This window comes from Xenia sp. Carnegie-2017, unplaced genomic scaffold (assembly GCF_021976095.1).
Source record: "Xenia sp. Carnegie-2017 unplaced genomic scaffold, XeniaSp_v1 HiC_scaffold_13, whole genome shotgun sequence".
Lineage (NCBI taxonomy): Eukaryota > Metazoa > Cnidaria > Anthozoa > Malacalcyonacea > Xeniidae > Xenia > Xenia sp. Carnegie-2017.
This window is the reverse complement of record NW_025813436.1, coordinates 4,524,077-4,540,695: the sequence shown is the minus strand read 5'-3', so window position 1 is coordinate 4,540,695 and position 16,619 is coordinate 4,524,077. Positions and strand designations below refer to the sequence as shown.

At 37.7% G+C, this 16,619-nt stretch overlaps 1 protein-coding gene across 1 annotated transcript; it reads right to left on the bottom strand.

The window, feature by feature from the left end:
• Positions 1-29: 29 nt before the first annotated feature.
• On the bottom strand, positions 30-16,023 carry LOC124450989 (degenerin del-1-like). The gene is made up of 13 exons (XM_047001639.1): positions 15,845-16,023; positions 14,935-15,241; positions 12,887-12,965; positions 12,220-12,610; positions 8,207-8,337; positions 7,959-8,122; positions 7,251-7,364; positions 6,656-6,764; positions 5,098-5,176; positions 3,121-3,178; positions 2,270-2,304; positions 1,245-1,320; positions 30-270 (listed from the first exon to the last, which is right to left on the bottom strand). The coding sequence occupies exons 1-13, from the start codon at positions 15,934-15,936 to the stop codon at positions 109-111; spliced, it is 1,797 nt and encodes a 598-aa protein (XP_046857595.1). The 5' UTR covers positions 15,937-16,023; the 3' UTR covers positions 30-108.
• Between the last annotated feature and the right edge of the window lie 596 nt (positions 16,024-16,619).

Genomic DNA, 16,619 nt, shown 5'->3' with positions numbered 1-16,619 from the left:
ATCAGTTCACCAAAAACAATACACTTCCATATAAATAAATGATTGTATAGTCCTTAAATTTAGCTACTGTGCAAGATTAAAATTTGCGGGATGCCGACTTTGCCACTTTCAATAGGAATCACTGTTGGCAACTTGTTTGCCGCTTTTCCATCGTCCACACAGACGTATGATGATTAAAGATATAAGTTCGATCAGCTCGAACACAGTAATGACAGAAACTCCAATCCAGAGGCCCAACTGACCACCAATATCCGCCAACAAATTTACTTCCTAAAAGTGGAAACGTACAAAAACTATTGTACTTGAAAAATACAAGTAGGCATCACGAGGTTGAAGGATTTTGCTCAGCTTAGCGGATGAATCGATGCTGCACATGAATAAAAGTTGATTGTTTTACTTATTTCGTCCCCAAGCCACATAACTGAAGGTCGCTGTGTATAAATATATCTTTCAACCAGTTTAAATATTGATATTAAAAGCCATCAGCTTTCTGGTTTACTTTGTCTTTAAAGTCATCAGCTTTCCGCTTTACTTTTTTTGGTTTTTTGAGGATTAACGAGCGCGTTGAAAACTAAAGCAACATAAGTCACCTCGTGAACAACCGAGGGTGCATTAGAGCGAGGCTCGGCCCACTTCTGAGAATTTTATTTCAGTGAAGAGGGTTCAACCCCTTGACAATTCTTCAAGATTTCGTTGTTTGAAACCTTAAAATTATGGAAATGAATAGTTTTTGCAGAAAAAACCAAACTTTTCATACAGGGCACAACAATAGCTAAACCAAATTTCATTTTTATCGTTTCGGAATGAACCGGTGCAGATGGGATTGTAGCAGGATTGGTGGAATTTTTTGTTTTGAAATTGCAAGCTCGCACAGCGTTCATAGTTTCGAAAAAAAATTGGATCCTCGTCACAAAACACTAGAACATCACCAAACAAACCTAACAGAGTGTTACAACATCGCCAAACAAACCCAACAGCGTGTTACAACATTGTCAAACAAACCCAACAGCGTGTTACAACATCGCCAAACAAACTCAACAGCGTGTTGCAACATCGTAAAACAATCCTAACAGCGTGTTGCAACATCGCCTAACAAACCTAACAGCGTGTTACAACATCGCCAAACAAACTCAACAGCGTTTTGCAAAATCGCCTAAAAACCTAACAGCGTGTTGCAAAATCGCTAAACTAAACAACCAAATGGTTGTCGGAACTTTGTGCAATGCATGTATAGTAAAACTTACACTGTATGTAAACTTTTCTTCGATTCTTTCATAGGTAAGCTCGTTGTAAAATATGTTCAACAGCAACGAATTCTGTCTATAAATTATTAAAAAGTATTGTGATGGCCGGCTAGGTAACAACACGAAATATTCCCGTCCGAAAATATTAAAAAAAAATCCGAGATTTGTTGTGCACATTATAGAACTTTCCCAATCACCAAAATTTATACAACCAAACCAAACACACTTCATCACAAGATAAAATGTCTGTGATGATAATCTCAAATAGAGCTCAGGGCCGTAACTACACTCTCTCCAGAGGGGGAGAAGTGGGCAATATGAATATTCTCCCGGACAGTAGCTCAAAGCAAACATTTCATCAAAGTACTTCGTCTCACTTTTGTTTGCCATACTACGAATCAATTCTCGTTTATTTTTATTATGACAGAAAATTATGTATATTTTGGTGGAACGACCGCAATATTAATTGTTTATAAATATATCATGAACTGCTATATACTTTGAAATGTACCTTTTGAGTAGGTACGAAAGGACAACACAAGTAAGACCAAATTATCCTAATATTGCGAAACAGGATAAACTTGGAGGTGTGGAGGTGGGGATGTGCTGCATTCCCTCCTCAATACCCCCCTGTCTCTGGATGAGGGTTCACAAGAAAGCTCTGGAGCAAACAATGGCAAAGCAAACAAACAAAAATTCGAAACAAAACTTGTGTGTACTGGCCGATGAAAAGCCCACCAGTGCTCAGTTGAAACGAAGGGTACTTTTAGCAAGCCATTTCTATTGGAACTTTCTACAGGTAAGGCCGCGTTTCAGCTGACGTCTGAAGCTATTTATGTGTCGTCAATGCATTTGAAAGCAAAAGATAATGGGGAATTCGTCTTTGTCGAGAAAATTTATCTTGAGGCATTCGGCGCATTACTATTGAAATTGTTATTTAAGGAAGCTTTGCCCATTTCGGCATTTGCTGGAAAACCTCTTGATAAAGGTTCCAATAACGTATGCAAGGACAATAAATTAATTACCTCGAAAAATTCCTGTTTCCCTTTTCTCGAGTAGGCTAAAAGTAAATTAAAGTAAGACTTGACATGCAGAGACGTAAAAATCGAGGTTTGTGTGTGAGTGTGTTTGGGGGTGTAACATCGGCCATTTTGAAAAATGGTTATCGATTCTTTTAAAAGAATTTGGCAATTTTTAACATTTCACCCATTCACTAGTTGTCGGTGATGGCAGTTTTTCACCTTCAGTCTTGCAAACTTACGTATAACGACTTCCAAAAACAGTGAAAAGGCTTTGTCGGGAATAATTAAATTTGTCGGTAAAACAAGTTAAATACGCTCACAAATGCCCCTCGGTACGCCTCTGTCGACATGCATGAAAACGCTCCATCATGCATACATGAGTCAAAATATAGAAAGTTACAATCTCCGACAGTAAGATGTACGCAAGAATTATTCTGTAGGTTGCTATAGATCCCCCTGCTTGTTCAGCAAATACAAAGTTCAAAGCGAATTATAAACAAAAACCAATTAGCTTCATCACATATAACAAAGACCATCGATAAATTACGATTCGCCTTTCATGATTTTTAGAGGTGGCAGCACATCGAGATTTTACATGGATAAATCTTCGGTCGAAAATGTGACCGAAAATTACTGTTCAGTAATTCGCTCTTAGTTGCACGATTTTTATTGTTCTCTGTTGAATCAAAACAAAATGGGAGTTTTAGCTATATGTGATGAAAAATCCTCGCGTTGTTCGCAGTCGCATTGAATCAACAAGCAGCGAGATGTTTCACACGATAAACCTTATATTTCAATCATCTCTACGATCTATCATCTTCGTGGAAACCATTTAAACAACATGTGTATCTTACTTTGTAAAGCTTCGAAGGCCACTGAGACATGCTTATTGTTTTCTGAATCACTTCTTCTCTGTAGAAAAAGACAATTGCGTTAGGATGATGTTCATAAACTCTGTATCGTAGAAGTTATTTTTGCTGTTCAATGTCGACGTAGAGTATACAGTAGCCAGCCTGCAAGTTTTACATTTGCAGGTAGAATATACAGCAGCCAGCCCACAAGTTTTACATTTGCAGGTAGAATATACAGCAGCCAGCCCACAAGTTTTACATTTGCAGGTAGAATATACAGCAGCCAGCCCACAAGTTTTACATTTGCAGGTAGAATATACAGCAGCCAGCCCACAAGTTTTACATTTGCAGGTAGAATATACAGCAGCCAGCCCACAAGTTTTACATTTGCAGGTAGAATATACAGCAGCCAGCCCACAAGTTTTACATTTGCAGGTAGAATATACAGCAGCCAGCCCACAAGTTTTACATTTGCAGGTAGAATATACAGCAGCCAGCCCACAAGTTTTACATTTGCAGGTAGGATATACAGCAGCTATGGTAGAAATTTCAGAACATTACTATTTGGAATTTTTAGAAATCTATTATTTTTGAAATGATTGCAAAGTCAATAAGCAGCAGGCTGGCTGGATGTAGCACAATAGAGAAAACAAACAGTAGAGGTTACCAGAGCCCTAAATACGAAAGAGTTGGGACATCGGAAGTAAAATTGCCAAGCCTCCGCCATTTTTTCCAAAAGCCAGAAAAAATATGGAGCATAAAATTGGGCAAAGACAAATTTTCTGTTGTGTTTTCTTATTCATGAATAGACAGCGATCCCTACCTTTGGAACTCAGTTTTTATAGATGTCATTATCATAGAAAAACATTTATGTAATGCAATGGATGTATTTTATATGCATTTAATACTGTTTTTGCCACAGAGAGCGCGTAGATTTTTAAAATTCATCGCTTTGACTGGCACTATTAAAACGCAACAAAAAATCATTGTTAATAGTTTTTTAATCAATTTCCCACAGAAAATTGGTTATAACTTGCACTTTTGAAACGAAAATGGAGGTTAGATACCCATGTGACCATATTTACCCAATCACGATGATCGTAATGCGAAATGCAGAGAACAATACGTGTCCCAACTCATATATATACAGGGCTCTTGCGGTTACTTCATGAGTAATTTTGTATGAGACTTATATCATTAGGCATGTGGTAAGCAAAATGGCAGCCCGTCAACTGCATCTTTGACCAACAGAAACACCGAGATTGATAACTACATATTTGCAAAGAGAAAATTATCTTAAAACGCTCCCCTCCCCTCCCAAAAAAAACACATTCACGTCAAACAAACGTTAACAGAGGGACTGTTTATATGAGACGGGCTGGCCTACTTTCCCGGCAGTAGCGAGATCTCGCCTCTTTCAATATTTCAATATAATTTGAAATTTTTATTCTTATGAGAGGCGGGATGGCTGTCTTGCCGAGATCTCGCTTGAGCGAGGTGAGATCTCGGCAAAAACAGGCTTATTTGAATGCACTAGGAAGCCTTTGCCCAGCATGCCGGGCCAAGTGCGCATCGTACCAGTGCGCATGCTCATGAAAGACAATTCGATGCAAAATGGTAGGCAAGAAAAAGAACAACTTTTGGTGGACAATAGAATAATGCATAACATCATTGAGGTTCTTTAAGCTTATAAAAGTAACATGAAATATCGGGATTTAGACTTTTATGTTGCGCGCGTAACTATTACTGCATTTTCCGGCTCATATGAACAGGCCCTGAGAGTGACCGTGTACATATATTCTGTTGTGCCAGGGTGATTTCTTACGAAAACAATGTCACTTTCATAACAAATCAGCCTTGTATAGCAGAATACATGAACACAGTCCCCCTCAAATAACGTAACGTTGGATTGATGCCAGTGCCTCCGAATGGCAATGCGCCTTGTACAAAAGCATTCAAATGTGGAAAGTGGAAACGTACTGACAAGGTTGTCGACATTCATCCATACATTCAAGTTCGTCATTGTTGAATCTTTGTTGTATTTGATAAAGGCAATCTCCTACAGAGAAAAATGTTCCTGAACAAAAATAGAAAGTCCTTTCCCAAACGAGCAGAATATCAAGTCTGCTGTTTTAGAAAAATGGCAGGTTTGCTTTTAACTACTTGAATACAATTAAATTAAGCGAACACTTCATTTTTCCTGCGTGATCGTATGCATGGGGGACATTTTGGCGAGGTTTTCTCCGCGAAGCAAGATCGCATATATCGTCAAATTGATTAAAGTCGGACTAAGCACATTGAAATGTAATAAATCACTTCGCTTTGCGGTATTCTACAGCCATTTACGAAATCATAACGAGGGCTGTGAACGTTGCTTGTTACGCGAGGAATTTTCTTATTCACAACACGAAAAACGCTGTCTGAAAAACGCACAGTCGAAACGTACACAAATCGCAGGATTCAAAGCAAAAAGAGAGAGAATAATTTCAGCTTTACTCATGAAAAATGTTTTCTTTTTATGGCCGCTTCTCAAGTTGTTTACGTGAGCTGAGTCGTATGGATAGAACTCTGTCCAATCAGCTTGCATTCCTGAAACGACTCGGACCAACATTTGAGACGAAAAGCTATGGCGGTCCTCACTAAACTATTTAGACCACTGGTGGATCCAGACTACGTCAAAATAAATTACTGCAGCACATTTTGGCGTATATTTACATTTCTAAGCACCTTAGAGGGTAACCCATTGGTAAAATTATATTCTTTAGAAATTAAAAACCAATAGTACTTTTCTGAAAGTGATTTGAATTTAAAATTGAGGAGCTAAAATTTATTTTGACGTACACTGGATCCACAACTGTTTTAGATTCAGTGTTTTCATTAAGAGTACTCATTGCAGGCTTTATTACAAAAATTCCCAAAAAGTCAAATTTCATATATTTTGATAACAATAATGACAGTGCTTAGTTTTTAACTTTATTTGGGCCCTTGACACAACAGAGTTATAACGTTTTTGACAGTGTTATAACTGTTTTTAAGACCTTTGTCAGGAAGATCGTAGAGTAACTTCTTTTCATAAATTGATTCGTCGCTTTGTTCTTGCCAACATTGCTTTTTGCTATCAATTTCATAAGTTTCATCGCATTTCTGTATCTTTTGAAAGTTTGAAATTTCCTTCACTACGTCACCACGCTCAAACCAAATTCACAACAAATGGTGAAATTTCACTCTTGGCAAAATGGAGGTTATGAAGTAATCCGTCAACGACGTCGAAAATTTGTTTTCGAAGGCGAATAAACAGCTTTAGTATTTGATTTTTCGTACGATTTCAAGAGCTTATTACCGTTCGAAGATACACAGTACATACAACAATAAATAACAAATACACTTTACTTTTTTATACATTATCTTCAGACTGACAAGCAAACAAGCGGTTGCCCAATATAATATGGTCAGCGGTAAGCCACCAGTAAGCGCCTCTTAATGAAAACACTGTAAACTGGCAAAATAATTCATGCTATCGCTATATATATATCCTTACTTGTCGTTTCATTGAACGTATCACACGCTGACACATTTGAAGGATACGAATATTCAGAGCAACCACAATCCTTCTCTTGTGTCTTTCCAATACAAGAGTTCTGACATATCTACATAAAGACATCGTCATATTGGGGATGGATCCAGCATGATTTTTGATGGATGTAATTTGCTTTGGTGTCAGATGTCGTTCGGTCTATGGTTCATGCTCCTTTACAGGAGTCGGACGTACATGTGTGCCAAACCCATATCACGATGATAAGCGCACTCCCATCCCCCCCCAAAAAAACAACTTGGGGCTCTATGTTCGTGGAGCAACTTTCTTAGTGTATTTATTTAATATAGAAAAGCCCTCAATTTCAGCCCAATTTACTTTTCCGTTCTCTATTGAAGGTTCTGGACCGACTTTATATACATATTCACAGAAGCTGAGAGGGAGTGTCCCACATCCTCATGCCCACATATTTATCCTCTACCCCCTGTGTGGATTGAATGAATGCAGATAAATGCACAAATTCGCTGAAATTATAATGCACAATAATTTTTAAATAGCATTCAAAACAGTTTAACCCACTTAATGAACTTAAAGTCCTTACCTGTTGCGTGTACTTAGTGATTCCAGGAAACGTTCTGTAAATGTTTTCGTCGCCCAATTCGTCGACGTTCCAACAAGTTTTATTACTGAAACGATCGACTCTTGAAATTATCGACTACAAATGAAAAAAAAACGCGCATGGAAAATAAAGTAAAGTGTCCTGATCGTAACCTTCCCAAGTGAGAACAAAGACTTTATGAAAATACAACAGTGAAAATACAACAGTTTACAATATCATTAAAAAAACTTAAAGCCCATCAATATCAAAGCACGGTTGGCCAAGAAATAAAGAAGAAACAACTAGAACTAAGTTGAAGAAAGATGTCATTTTACGTTAAGTTCGCTGGAATACAACCCTAATATACAACGCATTACAGATATCGCGAAGATTCAATACAAGAAGTAAACACAAGCGCGCAAAGCATTACCGTGAAACTAATTCTTTTAGTCCTCCTCTTTATTACTCTAGAGGGGGTGTCACGTGATTACTTCCTCAGGCATGAAGTTGAGTTTACTTAGTATTTTCATTGAGCCAATTTTTCAAAAGGCGGAATTTTCCACGCGCAAAGTCAAATTTACAACATGATTGGTTTTAAAAAAACGCCGACATCATCTACCAATCACGCGCGTTTTCAGCTATTACGCTCCGAAAATTTCGTTTAGTGGAAAATAGCCTTCATATGAAAGACAATTCATACACATTACTTACTTTTTTTAATCCCACTGAAGTGGCAGTCCCAGGGCTGACACTGAAACCTTCCAAATAAGGAAATGGCATCATTCCTTGATTGTGAAGAATAACCCGCACGCCCGCCTCGTCACTGACGCGCTCCATGTAGTCGTCTTGCTGTATATCGATATGTAACGAAAGACCTAATTTGTTATAAAGTTAGATCAAACATCGTAAGAGAGATTGTCTAAATAAACTTTGATCGGTATGATATTCCAGTCCACTACCTTGACTTGGTCCCGGTTTACTTGTGTTCAGCACACTGATTGGTTCATCATTTTTATCCAGGCCGCCGTTAAACGTGTAACAATTACCATATTTATAGTGCCAACTCTGAGACCACCAGTTGGAGAAATTGCTTAATTGACAAATACAGAATTCCAGAATCAGAATTCCAGTAGTAGAGTTAGTACCTACACATGTATGATCGAGGTTCTTGATTATTTCGAAGTATTATAAAGTACAACACGCTACAGAAACAGTTGCGGATTTAAAAGGAGTGCACAGGGGTGAACAGAGGGATGAAAAGTGCAAAAAATAAAATTGAAATCCATCCTACTTTTGACGGAAAAAAGCCTTTATTTTCTGTATCATTAAAGTCTGTTGACTTCCAATGATATTTATTTTGATTAAGTCATAATAGGCCCTTAAAAGCAGAGCTCGAGGTCTTTACGGAGAAATTACCGACCGAGGTGGCCTATTTCATATGGCATTATTTGACCTGAAACAAAGTTTGTTTTCTTTCTCGTCGTTGTCGTTTTTTACGGGTTGGCTTTCACTTTTCTAGTTTTCGTTCATAAAAGAATAAATCGTTTCAAATTGTATCGTCTGGATAGTTAAACTGTTTTCCATGTGCTCTTCCTTCGAATCACATTCGTAAATGGTTTTTTGTTTCGTTTATGTTGCGTTTTGCGGTGACGAAGTTTGTTTACATTTGACTGTAAAATTACGCGTTTTGGACCGCGGTCCATTACGGGATAATAATGAACCGGCAAAAATATTTCTGAGCCAATCAAAGGGCGACATTTAGCCGGATATGACGCTTACCATATAATAAATATACATATTTTTTTGACAAAAACGGGAACCATATCCATTTATAATAATGAGTAGCCAGGGTAGGTTAATAAATAAATGATTTCAAAATAGAAATGACATACCGAAAGAGCGAGTCATTAACGTCCTTTGCTATTGTCTGATTGAACCAATGAAGAAATCCATTCATATTATAGTGCTATGTACTTACTGTCCAAGAAACGTAAACGAAATACCTTCCGGCAAAAAATTGAAAGCTCTACATTTAAATTTTTTGTATGAGAAAACGCATGGAAGGTGGACCGATTTTGACAACAGCTTATCTATATAATGATCTTATGAAAGCCAATGAAAAACAGACTGAAGATAACAGCTTATTTGCCGAATAGACAATGCGAATCTTTTTTGATTTGAGATATCCAAGGTGAAAAGCAGACTTACAAAACTTAGATCATCACACACGACGAATAAATTTCAGAGAAAGTTAGCGAGTATTTTAAAATGCAAAGATACAGCTAAATACAAGTATTGAGTTGGAGAGGTATAAAAGACGATACAAGCATGGACAATAACTGAGTTGGACAGGAACTTACACGAGAGGATACAAACATGGACAACAACTGATTTGGACAGAAACTTAAAAGAGAGGATACAACCACGGACAACAACTGATTTGGACAGGAACTTACAAGAGAGGATACAACCATGGACAACAACTGATTTGGACAGAAACTTACAAGAGAGGATACAACCATGAACAAAAACTGATTTGGACTGAAACTTACAAGAGAGGATACAACCATGGACAACAACTGAGTTGGACAGGAACTTGCAAGAGAGGATATAACCATGAACAACAATTGATTTGGACAGGAACTTACAAGAGAGGATACAACCATGAACAACAACAGAGATGGACAGGAACTTAAAAGAGAGGATACAACCATGGACAACAACTGAGATAGATAGGAAATTACAAGAGAGGATATAGCCATGGACGACAACTGAGTTGGACAGGAACTTACAAGAGAGGATACAACCATGGACAACCATTGAGATGGAAAGGAACTTACAAGAGAGGATACAACCATGGATAACAACTGATGTGGACAGAAACTTACAAGAGAGGATACAACCATGGATAACAACTGATGTGGACAGAAACTTACAAGAGAGGATACAACCATGGACAACAACTGAGATGGACAGGAACTTACAAGAGAGAATGTAACCATGGACAACAACTGAGATGGACAGGAACTTACAAGAGAGGATACAACCATGGACAACAACTGAGTTGGACAGGAACTTACAAGAGAAGATACAACCATGGACAACAACTGAGATGGACAGGAACTTACAAGACAGGATACAACCATGGACAACAACTGAGATGGACAGGAACTTACAAGAGAGGATACAACCATGGACAACAACTGAGTTGGACAGAAACTTAAAAGAGAGGGTACAACCACGGATAACAACTGATGTGGACAGAAACTTACAAGAGAGGATACAACCATGGACAACAACTGATGTGGGCAGAAACTTACAAGAGAGGATACAACCATGGATAACAACTGATGTGGACAGAAACTTATAAGAGAGGATACAACCATGGACAACAACTGATGTGGACAGAAACTTACAAGAGAGGATACAACCATGGAGAACAACTGATGTGGACAGAAACTTACAAGAGAGGATACAACCATGGATAACAACTGATGTGGACAGAAACTTACAAGAGAGGATACAACCATGGACAACAACTGAGTTGGACAGAAACTTACAAGAGAGGATACAACCATGGATAACAACTGAGATGGACAGGAGCTTACAAGAGAGGATACAACCATGGACAACGACTAATTTGGACAGGAACTTACAAGAGAGGATACAACCATGGACAACAACTGAGATGGACAGGAACTTACAAGAGAGGATACAACAATGGACAACAACTGAGATGGACAGGAGCTTACAAGAGAGGATACAACCATGGACAACAACTGAGATGGACAGGAACTTACAAGAGAGGATACAACCATGGACAACAACTGAGTTGGACAGGAACTTACAAGAGAAGATACAACCATGGACAACAACTGAGATGGACAGGAACTTAGAAGAGAGGATACAACCATGGACAACAACTGATGTGGACAGAAACTTAGAAGAGAGGATACAACCATGGACAACAACTGATGTGGACAGAAACTTACAAGAGAGGATACAACCATGGATAACAACTGAGATGGAAAGGAACTTACAAGAGAGGATACAACCATGGACAACAACTGAGTTGGACAGGAACTTACAAGAGAAGATACAACCATGGACAACAACTGAGATGGACAGGAACTTAGAAGAGAGGATACAACCATGGACAACAACTGAGATGGGGACAGGAACTTACAAGAGAGGATACAACCATGGACAACGACTAATTTGGACAGGAACTTACAAGAGAGGATACAACCATGGACAACAACTGAGATGGACAGGAACTTACAAGAGAGGATACAACCATGGACAACAACTGAGATGGACAGGAGCTTACAAGAGAAGATAAAACCATGGACAACAACTGAGATGGACAGGAACTTAGAAGAGAGGATACAACCATGGACAACAACTGAGATGGGGACAGGAACTTACAAGAGAGGATACAACCATGGACAACGACTAATTTGGACAGGAACTTACAAGAGAGGATACAACCATGGACAACAACTGAGATGGACAGGAACTTACAAGAGAGGATACAACCATGGACAACAACTGAGATGGACAATAACTGAGTTGGACAGGAACTTACAAGAGAAGATACAACCATGGACAACAACTGAGATGGACAGGAACTTAGAAGAGAGGATACAACCATGGACAACAACTGAGTTGGACAGAAACTTACAAGAGAGGATACAACCATGGACAACAACTGAGTTGGACAGAAACTTACAAGAGAGGATACAACCATGGACAATAACTGATTTGGAAAGAAACTTACAAGTTATTACAACACAATAGAAAAATCAAGCACAACTAGAACTAATGAGTTTGATAAGAAGTTCGGACAAATACACACAAAAGGGATAACTATTAGCATTCTTTTATAATCAGTGTTCATCCTGAACTGAAAATATTGGTATTCATCCTGAAATAAAAAATATTAAAGAAACAACCTTGAAAAAAGACAAACCTCTTCTTGCATTCTCTACCGCGCCAACTGCATTCGGTGACAAAATCCTCAAATTGATGTCCTGCCTTAGCCAATGATTTTGTCGAAACTCGTGTCACGGAAGTTTTAAACTCCTCCACGAAGAACACATCTTCGCTGACCTCTTCTTTGCTGGGTAAGTTGTTTTGGTTTTTGCTTGTTTGAGCCCATTCATTCCACGTAGTCCACGTAGTCCACGTAGTCCAGGTAGTTTTCAAGTTTGTGCTTTGTGTGGTGTATTGCTCTGATTCCGTGGTTGGTTGGTCACTTTCGTCCTGGGGATGGCTTTTTGGGGAGGTTGCGGTGTTTACAACATCACGGCGCTTGCGTCTTCGAGCAGGAACAGAAGTACTATCTGGAACAGAAGTACTATCTGCAATATAAGTTTGGTAATCTTTGAGCTTGGAGAAGAAACTCGTGTCGATGAACAGGAGGAAATCCTATTTCGCATACGTGTAAAATACACACGATAGAATGGACTCAAAGGGACGGCAATCATTACAAATTTTAGTTTGTGACTAAAAATCAGGGAAGAATCAAGCAAACGTTGTTTGCGGATAAGATGCTTCTTCTTCCTTCAGAAGCCATAAAATGTCTCGAGCATAAACTTTCAGTTTGATTCACTTTCACTGTATAACAATCAACTTACATTTCTGAAGTTCTGGTGGCAAATTTTTATTTCGCAACATGTTCAAGTTGCAGATCGTAACTGCGGGAAAAGGGATTTGCTACACGTGAAAAGGAGAAATCTTGTTAGTGTTCTCATTGTCGTACTTATCAGTTAAGAAATAAAAGTAGCTTTTTTGTGTTTGAACAAGCTTGTGCAAATCGAAGAGAGATTTGGGAGGATTCGAAAACAGATGAGTGCAAACCCGTAAACAAAGATTAAGAGTTAAAAAATTGTTCATGTCAAAGTCTTCGGCTACGAAGAGGTTAAAGTCTTGTGTTACAAAGAGGTTAAAGTCTTGTGTTATAAGTTGACAATGTCAAAGTCTTGTAATATAAAGAGGTTAAAGTCTTGAGTTATAAGTTGGTGATGTCAAAGTCCTGTGTTATGAAGATGTCAAACTCTTGTTTTATAAGTTGACAATGTCAAAGTCTTGTAATATAAAGAGGTTAAAGTCTTGTGTTATAAGTTGGTGATGTAAACGTCTTGTGCTATGAAGATGTCATTCTTATGTGTTATAAGTTGACAATGTCAAAGTCTTGTAATATAAAGAGGTTAAAATCTTGTGTTATAAGTTGATGATGTCAAAGTCCTGTTCTATGAAGATGTCAAACTCTTGTGTTATAAATTGGCAATGGCCAAGTCTTGTAATATAAAGAGGTTACTTGTGTTATAAAGAGGTTAAAGTCTTTTGTTATAAGTTGATGATGGCACACACATGGTGTTATAGGTTGACGATTTCAGACTCTTGTCTAATAAATTCGATGATGTAACAGTCTCCGCGTTGCATGAGCGGACCCAACAAAGGCTCAGCCATTTGGAAATGTGGCAGTAAAATAACATGTTTACATTAACTGTCAAATTATCCGAGCTCAAGAGGGGATGTGGGCCCCATGCCCCTCATTTGCCCCTTCCCCTCCGCCTGTGTTATAAAGTTAACGATCTCAGAATCTTACCACGTGAAACAAATGAAATCAAAGTCTTTTTTTGTTTTGAATTTAAAGATGTAAATGTCTCGTGTTACAAAGATAACAAGTCACAAGTTCAACTCTTGCAAAGTGAATGGTTTGAGTCAATGGAATATCGTTGCATGTACGTAGAAGTATATCGTCAAAGTTAGTGCAGTCCTTTAAGGACTTTTGGCATTAGCATCGACTTACTGACTAACACCAACAAGTAACAGCAACGCCAACAGTCTTTCTTAGAACTGTACTAACATCGGTAACATGAACAATCTACATCCACAAACATCAAAGGTGTTGTGCTGTCAAAATGATTATATGCAAGGCTCGTCTTGTCTTATCGTGAAATGTTTTTTCAGCTTTGCACTTCATTTTGTTACCGAGTCTGCAGACAATTCAGAAAAGTGGTTATGTCATTATCCGTATAACGATCTTTACTTGTTAACACTATTTGAAAAACTGGGGATTCTGCGTTCTGAGGCCGACTTTTGTAGTGTCTTTATTTTATTGAAAAGCCCTCATTTTTTACGTCCTTCGTCAGTTTCTTGCCCGAGTATTTACAAATGAAAAAATAAAAGATGTTGAATGTGTTTGCACTGGCTTATGCAAACCGAGGAGACCTTCGGGAGAACTCGAGATCTGATCATCACTGGCCGGAGACCGAAGGTCGAGGGTTGCACATGTTCGAGAGTTCTCACAAACGTCTCCGAAGTTTGCATAAGCCAGTGCAAACACGAAAAACATCTTTTATTTTTTTTTATAAAATAACAACAATGTTAAAAAGACAAAACGTTTTAATATTCTTCTAACGTGTATTCATGATTGACTTGCAAATTCTCTTTGATTGATTGATTGACTGATTTGATTGGTTGAGCTCAGATTTGTTTTGCACAGGCTAATGCAAACACAGCTTTAGGCCAATAATCATGTAGCGAACGCATTTTATAGTGTTTATTTTCTTATATATATTTTGAAGAAGCATTGTACACCCCAGACCTCTTCATGCATCGACGCATATGTAGTTCGCACAAATTCTATAGTCGTTTCCAGTCTCATTTGTATTCCTACCTTCTCAAAAGTGATTCGGACGCTTGTTGATACCGGTCGTGAAATATAATTGACGAAAAGGCCGTGAACCTGATATATAAACATGGCAAACGAACCCAAGCATACAGCAGACCAAAAAACTTTCGCGAAAACACCTTTCGAAGCTTCCAGGCGATCGAAGCCGTGCGCTGTCGTGTAACCAAGAAAATTCCGAATCAACATCGGAATACTGTCTTTCTCGGCTCGGCTTTCTCCTTCGAGATGTATCGGTTCTCGCAAGTACGCACTTGGTAATTTTTTATCGCGGATCGATATCCCAGAAACGTCTCTAAAAATAAAATGTCTCAATTTTCAGTTTAAATCACGGCTTTGTCCACAGGATTATAAGCACCAACATATACTTAACATATCATGTTCAAAGACGTTGATCATCCCGGTTTGTTCAGTCGTTTATCTATATTATCTATTACACCAAAAATTTTTGCACACTTCGTGGAAAATCTCAAAAAATCTCGCATAAATCTCACAATCTTAATTTAAAAATATGAAAACTCAAAAAGTCACAATACACCCAACTATTTTTCCTGAAAATTCCTAAAAATCCTTTGAAATTCCTAACAGTCAAAAAAATCTACAATTCTCCTAAATACCCACTCGAAATTCTTAATCACCTTCAAATTATGGTGAAATAACACATATATCGAAATGAAATACGCGTTTACCTCTACATAGTTTATATCAATCTACATATTCTTCAAAAAGTAGATAGCTTCTAATTTGCAGCAAATGTGCGTAAAATATTAGACTGGAAAGAAAACACGTCTAAAAATACTGTGAAAAATGCTTCGGAAAAATCTCAAAATTTCGGGAAATTTTGTAAAAAATCCTAAAATCTTGTGAAAAATTGCCAAAATCTAAAAAGTCTTCTTACAGTTTTTTCAGAGTAATTTGCCCCTCGTCTTCTACATAAGCCCCAACGTACTTCACACTTTTTGACAAGTCTTCTTCATTCATCGCCATCATTTACAATCTTTTCAGTTCGCCAATTTTCGGTTTTTCAACACGTCTACGAGTTTCAAGTTTTAACTGAAACAAAGCTTAGTATCTACATCAAATGACGAATGGCTTTAACTGAGCCAATAATTTTCATTGCAATTAACTTGATAAAAACAACCATGCAACAAAATTAACTCCTTAACGACGGATTTAATTAATGTGACATTTTATTAATTTCCGGAAGTGTTTGTTTAATCACAAATATCTCGCAAAATCCTGTAGCTTTTAAAAAACAAATCTTAACAACATACAGCCTACAATATACGCTTTCCGCCGATATAAATTTTAATGCTTGAATATTTTCTAAAACCAACACACTAGCAGTTTCTGTTAGGTACATTATGCATACAACATAATCATTATAAATGTCAAAAAGAATTTTAGGAAAACAAAAAAAATGACTCTACGTATAAAGTAAATATATTATTTATTTCAAATCATGAATAAATAATGTTGCTTTATAAAGTAAACATTATTTATTCTATACGGAGAGTCAATTAAGAAATAAAAGATGTTTAATGCGTTTACACAGGCTTTTGCACACCAAGGAGAACTTTCGGAGAACTTGAGAACAGATCAGTGCAATCTCGATCACCTGCTCGAGAGTTCTCCCAAACGTCACCAAGGTTTACATAAACCGGCGCAAACAC

Coding starts and splice junctions, on each gene's coding strand:
- LOC124450989 (XM_047001639.1), bottom strand. CDS start 15,936: ATGATGGCGATGAATGAAGAAGACTTGTCAAAAAGTGTGAAGTACGTT. Junction 8,123..8,206: donor TAAACCGGGACCAAGTCAAG/GTAGTGGACTGG, acceptor ATAACAAATTAG/GTCTTTCGTTACATATCGAT. Junction 3,179..5,097: donor GAATGTCGACAACCTTGTCA/GTACGTTTCCAC, acceptor CTTTTTCTACAG/AGAAGAAGTGATTCAGAAAA.